Below are 11,143 nucleotides of genomic sequence, written 5' to 3'. Positions count from 1 at the left end.
TAGCTCACCTAGTGAAGCAGCTGACTACATCAGAGCAGAGAACCTTCTTCTAAAGCAGGTGGAGTCGGAGTCAGTCCCAGATAAGGTCAAGGCGCTCATGTCTGATCGATCCCTACCAACCAACAGTCATTTGGGCTCCTTATTTCCTGCATACGAGAGGGAGACAGGATTCCTTAAGAGTTGGAGGAAGACTGCGAAGAGCTGAGCAGCTAAAGTCAAATTCTATCCACCAGATCATGCTAGATCCCAAACATCCTCTGACTAAGCTAATCATCCAGGACTTCGATGAGACCCTCCTTCATCCTGGACCAGAGGGAGTGCTAGCTGAACTGCGTCACCGGTTTTGGATCCTGTGGGTGAGGAAAGCAATAAAGGGGTATCAGAGCACCTGCATGCAGTGTCAAGCGTGACGCACCAATGCTTCTGTGCCTAAGATAGCAGATTTACCACCAGCTCATCTGCACCTGTATAAGCCACTCTTTTACTCGACCGGAGTGGATTGTTTCGAGCCCTTTACCATGAAGATTAGCTGTTGAACGGAAAAGCAATGGGGGGCCATTTATAAATGCATGACGACTCGATGTGTGCACCTAGACCTCCTAGAGATTCTCGACGCCGATGCCTTTTTGATGTCTCTGTGACGCTTCATCGCCAGAAGAGGCAAACCCTTTGAGCTCCTCTCTGACAACGGGACAAACTTCGTTGGAGGAGCCCGAGAGCTACATGAGGCCTTCGAGGCCATGGTTCCTCGCCTGAAAGAGCAGTTGGCAGAACAGCAGATCAAGTTTTGTTTCAGTCCACCGAGCGCTCCCCACTTCTGAGGTGTGTGGGAGAGAGAAGTGAAGTCTGTGAAGACTGCTCTCAAAGTCATACTTAAGGAGCAGACGGTGACTGAAACTGTGTTCCTGACTGTCCTTACGGAAGTGGAAGCCATCCTGAATGCTAAGCCCCTCGGCTACATCTATTCAGACGTAGCAGATCCAGATCCCATCACACCTAGCGTCCTACTGATGGGACGCCACGACGCATCACCCCCTCAGGTCGTTTACGACTCCAGTGACATTCTAGGAAATCGCCAATGGAGGCATAGCCAAGTCCTCGTCGACCATTTCTGGCCCAGGTTCATGAGCCACTACTTGGCCAAGTTTGCAAGAGAGACAGAAGTGGCGGACGGATCGGAAATACCTTAGTGTGAACCAAGTGGTGCTCATCGTTGATCCTCAGCTCCTGCGGGCTCTCTGGCTAGCTGGTAGGGTAACATGTACTTATCCTGGAGTAGACGGATGCATCCGGATTGCTGCCATTCAGGTCAGAGATCAAACCTACATCTGACCAATAGCTCGCTTGATCCAGCTCCTTATGCTCAAAGACGACGAAGCCGGGGATCCACCTACCTACGTAGCCTTTCTACCTTTCTACCTTCAATTCGACTGTCCATGCAGACACTGGGGGCGGCTGTGTTAGAAAGCCTACATAGTTGTGTAATAAGTTTGCCTCCGTCCACTGCCTTATAGGTTTAGTTTGCTTCGTTATGATAGCAATTTACTCCATCCCATCTAAGTGAACTCACCGGAGCTGTTATTTACAGACTGCCCCTGAACACACAGGCTGCCGTGTTACAATCCAGTGACGTGAAGTCTAGTTCAGTTTTCATATGTGTGGTTGATGTTAAGACGGCAATATTTTTCCCCTCCTGTTTTCACTATCCTCCTATACAACCCCTGTTTATTGCTGTGCGTAAATGCTCAAAGGTACGTACTGATATTTATAACTGCAAACCAGATATTGGCGCGATTATTTGGTAACTGGACATATATCTTTGCCGGTAATTTCTCTAGTTTATAAGCCTCGTGGGGGGCAATGCTAGTGGTGAATTTGTCGTTGATAAATGTAATTAATAATTACAGTCCTTATCTGCATACGAGTATGTACTGAATTGTATTGTTTGTTATACTGATAGCGTTCCCTTGTTTGTATCACTGTTACAGACCACAGCCTAAATCAGCATAACTAGGAAAGTCAGTTTCCATGTTCTTTAATCGGGACACACAACTTTACCTTGAGCCAACTCTAACCACCAGATTCCCTGGAGACCCCATCTCCTTTTTACTGTCTTCCTCTCAGGTCTACGCAGTGATGGTGGTCACGTGGCTGAGGTCAAAGGCTGTTCTGGTGGCACCTGGACATTGCTTGGCGTCCTCCTCATCATATTCTTTGTATATCTTATAATGTTTTTATCATTCTGTTACCCTCTGGCAATGTTGCATTCTGTAAATTGTGTTTTATTCTGTACACACAACATCCATTGCACGTCTGTCTGTCTTGGAAGAGAGAACTATTATGTTCCAGGGACGTGCGGTCAGGGGAGGCAGGTGAGGCAGAGCCTCACCTTTCATCATGAAAAGAAAAAACAAATGATGATCAAATAAAATAAATATTAATATTTGTCTACTGATCTGTGCTATAAATGTAATTTATGTACAATTCCAATAATTTAAATCATTTTTATTATCAAAATCGCTGAATTTGCATATTTCCTGTTCAATTAGAGGGGAGATACGCGAGTTGAGGCAGCGAGGACTGGAGCCTCACCTCGGATTGCGCAATCCCTCAGAAACTGGGTTGAGCGCATGCCTTTTGCTTTCTCACGGTTTGTCACCAATGTAATGTTTGTAGACACTTTTATTATATGTCCTCACTTTCCTTAAAATAGTTAATGTATTTCATGTATGTGTATAACATATTTAGTCTTGCTGATCTTACATAAAACCGCACTGAAAAAGCATGAGATGAGGCAGCCAGTACCTCTGCCTCACTGAAGGGGGCGTATGCGTGAGCCCACGGGTTTACAGGATGCTTTCTTCTTCTGCTGTTCCTCTTCTTTAACGCAGAGTCAAGTTCACTACAGCAGTTCGTTTATTTTGAAAAAAAATCTGTCTGCAAAAATGGTAGATTCTCTATCTAAGCTCAAAAGTTAATCAAAACTGGACTTTAAATCAAAAAGCGAAGAGATAGATGATGGAGGACCAATGCCGCCGGAGCAACTAAAAGGTTTGCTTCAAACAACGGGACAGAAGATAACTCGCTCTTTTCAAACGGAGTGGTGGTACACCCGAAAAGACTGGCTGTGTGACTGCGCTACAAGAAACCGCCTTTTCTGCTTTCCCTGTCTTTTGTCCTCAACATGCGATAATGTCTGGACTAACACAGGATTTTGTGACTTGAAAAATCTACCAAGAAGCCTCAGCAAATGAAAGATCAACTACTCATATTCAAAGCCAAATTGCTTTGAAAACTTTTGGATATTCAAGAATAGATTTGGCTTTGGATGAACAACGGAGACTAAATATTTCCGTCCACAGTGCTAAGGTAAAGGAAAACCGAGAGTTTTAAAAGACCTCATTAATGCAACCTGCTTCCTAGCCAAACAGGAATTGGCATTTCGTGGTAACGATGAGAGTACAAGCTCTTCTAATCGTGGCAACTATGTAGAACTATTACATGCTTTTGCTGAGAAATATATAACTGTACAAAGATAAACAAATACAAAAAGCAACAACAGATAAAAACTACACAATATAAAAATAGTAATTGTGGAATTACGATGGCAAATTAGGAAAACACGCACGGTGCAGAGCAAATGCGCTCTTTCTCTGAGCCGCTCCTTGTCCAAATATGTACCTTAATTATGTGTGTGTAAAGGATACTGATGAGATATGAAACACAAGCAGTAGTCAATGTGCACGCTGCCAAATGATTGGTGAATTGAAGCTGCTACATTGGGTTCATATATTTGTAAATCTGACTCTGAAAAAGTCAGTGCCTCACCAGCCACGAACCTCACCGCACGTCACTGTTATGTTCTGTCAATGACCACACCGGGAGCCACGTTTATATCTTTACTTAACCAACATCAACTCACGACACTTTCCACCTTGCCGTAATTCACACTGCCCCCTGCTTTTCTTAAAGGCACAGTAACTGCTAGTGCTTAACCATACAAGTCAGACTCGGGCATAATACTACCTAACCAGATATAACAAGAACCTTCCTCTGTTGCTCTCCGTGAGGTTTCTACCTATTTTCTCTCTCTATTAAATGTGTTATTTTAGGGAGTTGTTCCTTATCCGATGCGAGGTCCTTAGACCCTCGCATAGCAATGCTGTATTGCTGTAAAGCCCCCTGAGGAAAATGTATAATTTGTGATACTGGGCTATACAGATAAAATTGACTTGACTTGACGTGACTTGTGTCTGTATTGTGTCGTTGTCTGAATTTGCAGCGCGTTTTCTGAATGCGATGTATGTGTTGTCAATTTGATGAAGATGTTTTCTTAATTTGCTTGTGTTTTGTCTATTTGTATGTGTTTTCTTAAGTTTCGATGCGTTGTGCTGTCAGGGCCACCGTAATATCAGAATATGTAGTGTTATCTGGATATGAAATGACCTATATCGGGATATGAGATTTTGGTCATATCGCACAACCCTAATGTCAGGTGTCTTTGCGTCACCAGAAACGGCACTGGATATATATATATATATATATATATATATATATATATATATATATATATATATATATATATATATATATACATATTATCCCCCCCCTCCTTTTTCTTCTAATTGTACTTGGCCAATTACCCCACTTTTTCGAGCCGTCCCGGTCGCTGCTCCACCCCCTCTGCCGATCCGGGGAGGGCTGCAGACTACCACATGCCTCCTCCGATACATGTGGAGTCGCCAGCCGCTTCTTTTCACCTGACAGTGGGGAGTTTCACCAGGAGGACAAAGCGCGTGCGAGGATCACACTATTTCCCCCTTCCCCCCGGACAGGCGCCCTGGCCGACCAGAGGTGGCGCTAGTGCGGCGACAATGACACATAACCACATCCGGCTTCCCAACCGCAGACACGGCCAATTGTGTCTGTAGGTTACGCCCGACCAAGCCGGAGGTAACACGGGGATTCGAACTAGCCAATCCCCGTGTTGGTAGGCAACGGAATAGACCGCTACGTTACCCTGACCCCCGGTACCGCATATTTTGAATGACATCTTGAGGCAGAATCAAATCCTGAGAAGCTGTCAACAACTTGTACTTCACATATGGCCATTTCTCATAAACAGACACAGATGAAATGAGATACGTTGCCTTTGCAGCATTGACAATGCAACTTCCGCCATTCTGCACAACTGAGTCACTCGACTTCTTTCATAGTAGGCTACGAGAATGGAAGACGTTTTGCCCATAAATCGGAGGTCAATCTACTGATGCAACACCTTTACATCGGCATTTCTTTGCCGGTGGAGGTAGTTCGCTTTGATCTTTGGTCTTCAAAGACAGGAAACCACATCAATGCGGAGGTGACATGCATGCCTAAACCCGCAATTAAAAACACATGGCAGGCCCGTCACAACTGCTCATGTTTGCTTTATTTTGGCCCAGTATGTTTGAATTATTCAGACCATAAGCTTTACACACAATCCGTTCTTGCGAGAGGAAATGTTAAATTTTTCAACCACCCGTGAGTCATGCAGGTATTGATGAAACTTCAGTGTGTGTGTGTGTGTGTGTGTGCGTGTGTGTGTGGGTGTGTGTGTGGGGGGGGGGGGGTGCAGCAGTGGTCCTAAAATGAAGTGAATGGCTAACTGAGAGAATGTGAGAATAATAGAAAATGAATGTCTCTAGGACCGAGTGCCTGTGGTATGACTGGTGACTCAGACTACAGAGAGAGAGAGGAGAGGGAGAGAGAGAGAGAGTCGCCAGTTGAGCTCCAAAGGCTGCAGCATCAGCATCAGCGGAATGCCTTTCAGTGATCTGAAGAATTAAACTATACTGACGGGAAGCGTGTGTCCTGCTATAAGCAGTCTGTTTTTTTCTACTTTACTGAACTGTTGAACGTATTCATGAGGACGTAAAGGTGACAAACTATTCGGACACTTTTTTTTTCAATTTTACTAGGATCCATTCAAACGGAGCCATGGATTATGTAAAACATCACCGTAGTACTAGTTATTACATCATCGTCATCCTCATAAGTAAGTACAATAACTCCATTTAAATCTTCCGCTAAAAAAAATTGTTCTATTAAAGCAAGAGGAGACGTTCAACTTCTCTAAAGTTTTATTTTTCTACCTCCTCGGAGTCCTATTCACATGTTGTATTTGACGGCTAATGGATCAGCGAGCAAACTACGTGTGAAATGCATTGCACCAACAGCTGTGTTGTAGCACTGCTGTGCAATAGCGGTGCCAATCCACCTCCACGTAATTGGTTTCAGCAGCTCGGTATTAAAGCAATTAGTCTGGATCTATTACTTATTTATTCTCAAGTGGCTGCGAAAAGCGACTTCCATATTCGCTCACACACATGTACCTCCTGTTAAAAAGAGCGGCAGTGGTTTTTTTTGTGGGTTTTTTTTAATTCGCTTTCAAAATGTCAAGGATCACATGAGTAGGGGATTCATTAAGAAACTGCCCTGTAACCCCCCGCTTAGAAAATCTGCCACGAAGTGTTGAATATCCCCCGAGGCCCCCCCCCATACTTGTAGTGGGTCTGATGCAAACTTCGTTGGCTTGCAAATTATCCGGATGTGCCTTTGAATTTAACGAAGTTTTTTTTTTGCACAGGCGCGAAAAACACACGGACCATGTCACGTCCCGTTGGAGGTCTCTCGCGATCGCCAGTATAACGATCTCCGTCCATTACAGCATTGTTATATGTTCAGAAAAGTAGCCCATTGTTACATTCAGAAATGTAATATTTAGAGATAGGTGTTGTTGTTTTTTTGTGGGGCGGGGCTGTTTTAGAGTCTGGCTGTGTGACATTTTGAGAAATTTTCCAGACCACGTTTTAATCTGTAACATATTATGATATGGTTATGTTATTATTCACTATGTCCTATTCACGTCATAGTCTGTTGGTGGACCCCTTACTGCCATCACACTGCAGCACATACTCTTTTATAAAACAAAATAGCGAACTGTAATGCATGCTCCTCATTTGCATAAGTGATGAGGAACCCTGCTGTGCAGACTGTTGTTTTAAGGATCTGCGAAATAAACAGGCTGAGGTCTGGACACTGAAATTTGGAAGAGCGCACTCAGATTCATCTGGATTCACTTTCCGGATTCAAATATCCACATGGAATCCATTGGCTTATCTCCTGCATCTCCTGTCAATTTTAGATTTTCAAAGCCAGTTCTGATCATCGTTTGACTTTATGAGAAGTGTACAGCAGCCTTTAATAATGTGTGAGCAATTTTAGTGCTAGCTGCAGTAAGAGGTCAACACAAATCAGAGTACGTGTCCATGCTGGTCGTATTTCTAGCATTTATATCGCTTTGTATTTTTCCAAGAAAATATTGCGCCCCCTAGTGGCTCATCTCACCAAATGTACAAAGTCATCAAACTTCATCCTCGAAGACAGCAGACCGCTGAGCTGACATAACTGTCCTGTCACAAAATGCACATTAAGCGTTTCCTCCCCATTGGTTCCCTTGCCATCGTGAGGAAGGTATGAAATAGCAAAGCAATGAAATAAATCATCTTTAATCACATTACATGGTATGTACATGTCAACGGTAGTCTTGTTTTGTTAACTGAATAGTGACCCATACTTTGTACTCATACAAATGCTAAGAGGGAGCGCCAACATTTTTCTTTTATTTGAAGGGGGGGCGGATGACCACATTAAAACATTTGCTATCTGCTGTATTGGAAGGACTTTATCATGAAAGAAGATAAGCACATGTGATGTCATTGACTGTGCGTGTGTTTGTGTTGGCATTTGCGCATTTGTGTGTGTGTGTCTGTGTGTGTGTGTGTGTGTGTGTGTGTGTGTGTTTGCTTGTACTCTTCACACTGTGTTTTTAGTACACAGCTACATGAAACCGTGACAGGAATATCTTATCTCATTAAGTATCAGGAATATCTTATTTCATTCTCACAAGAATTACACCCATAGTAAATATCAGTCTGAAAATAGCATCAGATGTGTTTTTTTTTTACTTTTTTACTTTACTTTTAGTGTTATTGAAGAAGATATTGCCTGGTCCAGATAGACTCCAAAATGTTCTTCTTTCTTTTTTTTCAGTAAAGAGCAATAGTTTAAACAGAAACCAGTATAAGGCTCTTATTGAATGACTGATTGGTGCGACCAGCACGTGCACTAAAGAAGCACATAAGGAATCAATTGACCCTATTAATGCAAAAATGCATCAGTCCAGATGTAAAAGCAATCCTTGAAAAATCTGCAGTGACCTCCAAAGATGGTCGAATAGTGGAAATCTCATACATTTCTAATAGACATATATAGCAATTATACATAATTAGATATAAACTCCAACCGGGAAATTCATGCAAACTGTGACCAACATAGGGTAAAAAACAGCTGTTAGTATACTTATGGATGGGCAACAGTTGAAAACACACCGTATGTCTATTGCCTATACAAGGACAGAAATATGAGGAGAGGAAGTAATGCATGTTGCAATCCATGTTTTGACGAGAAGGCGAACAATTCCACGTTAAGAAGATGCCCCCCCTCTTCTTTTCCTCCCCAATTGTACCCGACCAATTACCCCACTCTTCCGAACCATCCGGTCGCTGCTCCACCACCTCTGCCGATCCGAGGAGGGCTGCCAGACTACCATATACCTCCTCCGATACATGTGGAGTTGCCAGCCGGTTCTTTTCACCTGGCCGTAAGGAGTTTCGCCAGAGGGACTTAGCGCGTGGCAGGATCACGCTATATCCCCCAGTTCCCCCTCCCTCCCGACCAGAGGAGGTGCTAGTGCAGCGACCAGGACACATGCCCACATCCTGCTTCCCACCCGCAGACACGCCAGTTGTGTCTGTAGGTGCGCCCGACAAAGCTGGAGGTAACACGGGGATTCGAACAGGCGAAGCCCGTGTTGGTAGGCAACGGAATAGGCTGTGCTACCCGGACGCCCAAGAGATGCATTTTAACATTAGGTTAAAATGTAATTCACCTAAATCATCATCATATCTGGGCTTGACTAGGATATGACGCGGGCGTTTATGTCAGTTGTAAAGAGGGCTCATGAACACGTGTTACAATTTATGGGAATAAATTTCCTGACCCATCCGTTCCTCGTAGATTATCCATTGTCTGCTTTGCACCTTCAAGTTCCCGTCTTATTCATCACTCCCCTGGAGTGATAAAGAGGGGACTCCTCCCATGTTTACGGCTTGAATCTTACTATTAGTAAAAACAGTGCACTGCCAGCCATATCCAACCAATGGATGGAGTTAGTTCACACAGTCAGTGATGAGGTTTCTTTTTCTAACGTGGGCTTTTAAGAGCTGATGCTGTAAAATATCTCAAGATAACAGGCACCAACCTAATATTTACTTTATCGAAATGGGATTTGGGTAATTACAATTCTGTTAGTTGTATTTGAGATCTGCTAAGAGAGTTGCTGCAAAACTAAATGATGTCTGCTCCCTTAGAATGGAGTCCAAATCTTGGACTTGGTTTGACCCCCATTTGGCCTAGCTCTCAGACGTGAGCTGATTAGTCCTATCCTCAAACTGAGCAGGAATTGCTTGTACGCCACGTCTCACTGGTCTTTTTCTTTTCATTCTAAGTTTTCCAGTTGTTTGTCTCGTTTAATTTCCGGTACAAACAGGGTTCTCCGTCTGCCATGTCTCCCTCACTATTGAGATTCGCGTTAATCCGCCAACCTCAGACAATCTCTACCATGTGGAGAGAGGGGAAACGGTCATGGTGTCACCTCGTGTGTCCTTGCGGTCCCGGATGCTGGATGAGAGAGAGAGAGGGAGAGAGAGCGAGAGAAAGGTGCGTTGTTGAGATGCGCGTGCGCTCGCTCTGTGATCAGAGAGAGAGGCCGCAGATCAAAGCCCTGCCGCTGGACAGGAGGGATGAACATGCAGCTGTGCATCTCTGGCGGATCCAAGGGCGACGGCGAGTTCGCACCAAACGTGCATTTGTTTAACCCCTTGTTCTCAACTTGAAACTATGACGTATACAGTCATATGCACGCTCAAGTCAATAAATTAAAAGAGCCACGTTTAGAAATAAAACACGCCGAGCTCGCCGTTGTCATTGAGGTATACTTTTTTTTTTCCTGAAACTTGTTTTAAGGACAAGGGTGAACAAGAATCTCATTCACAACACTTAGTTTTCCAACAGTTTTTGGGATAACGCTTTGCAGTCGAGGTGTTCAGCCAATTTTGCAGATGGCATGTTCATGGCTTAGGCATTTTTTTTCCTTTGTGATATTTTTTTCATCATAATAAGCAATTAATAATTCAAAAGCGAAATGCACTGTATCCAGATGCCATTGTTTCATATTGAATGGACGGACGGAGGGGAATGAAGGCCATTTTGAAACACAAGGCAATATATTGCACCACATATGGTGCCAGTGTGCCTATGCCCCATTGCTGGATTTGATTACACAAAAACGAAACAGCACGGTGAATGGGAGTGATACCGCACAAACAGAAGTCAATTTTCAGGGATTAATATAAGAAGAAGAAAAAAACCAATAGAACTGTTTTTTATTGCCCTGTGGATAATATTACTGATATATGATGATGAGCAATCATGTTCTCTATAATGAAGTGGTACAGAGCAATACTGAGAGTTATACTCTCCACTTGACCAGACATATATCCTCATTTGTTTTTCTAATGTGAATGACAGGAAGAAAGGCAACAAGGAGAGAGAAAGAGTCAAACACACACTCACGTGTACAGACACACACCTACGCATGCGTGTACACACACACACACACACACACACACACACACACACACACACACACACACACACACACACACACACACACACACACTGTTTTATCCCAGTGGTTGGTGTCTGTCTGTCTCTTGTAATTACAATTTTAAGACATCTGGTGCTGGTAATCAGTTTATACATTGGCTGTAAGCATGCTGTTGTTTGTGTAAGCCATCTTACTCCCCAGGAATACATTATTGTGAAAGCCCTTCAATATTTTGCCTAATACTTTAAACACAGGGCAAATAATTTTTATCATCTCTTGAGCCTTTGATGTGTAACTGGGGCAGGCAGCGCAACACAGTCAGTGATGATGAACACACAGTAGGCATGATCATAGGTGAGACAATGGGCCCCT

General features: G+C 43.6%; 1 protein-coding gene across 1 annotated transcript in view; it reads left to right on the top strand.

The window, feature by feature from the left end:
- Positions 1 to 236: 236 nt before the first annotated feature.
- Positions 237 to 11,143, top strand: part of ltk (leukocyte receptor tyrosine kinase) — a 97,219-nt gene continuing 86,312 nt past the window's right edge. Inside the window, exons 1-3 of the mRNA XM_056295386.1 lie at positions 237 to 376; positions 656 to 795; positions 925 to 1,144. Coding sequence (XP_056151361.1) covers positions 237 to 376; positions 656 to 795; positions 925 to 1,144 — 500 coding nt within the window. The remainder of the gene's footprint in view (positions 377 to 655; positions 796 to 924; positions 1,145 to 11,143) is intronic.

The sequence above is a fragment of the Lampris incognitus genome, chromosome 16 (assembly GCF_029633865.1).
Source record: "Lampris incognitus isolate fLamInc1 chromosome 16, fLamInc1.hap2, whole genome shotgun sequence".
Classification (NCBI taxonomy): Eukaryota; Metazoa; Chordata; class Actinopteri; order Lampriformes; family Lampridae; genus Lampris; species Lampris incognitus.
Note: the sequence above shows the minus strand (reverse complement) of the source record. Positions and strands in the feature narration are given on the sequence as shown.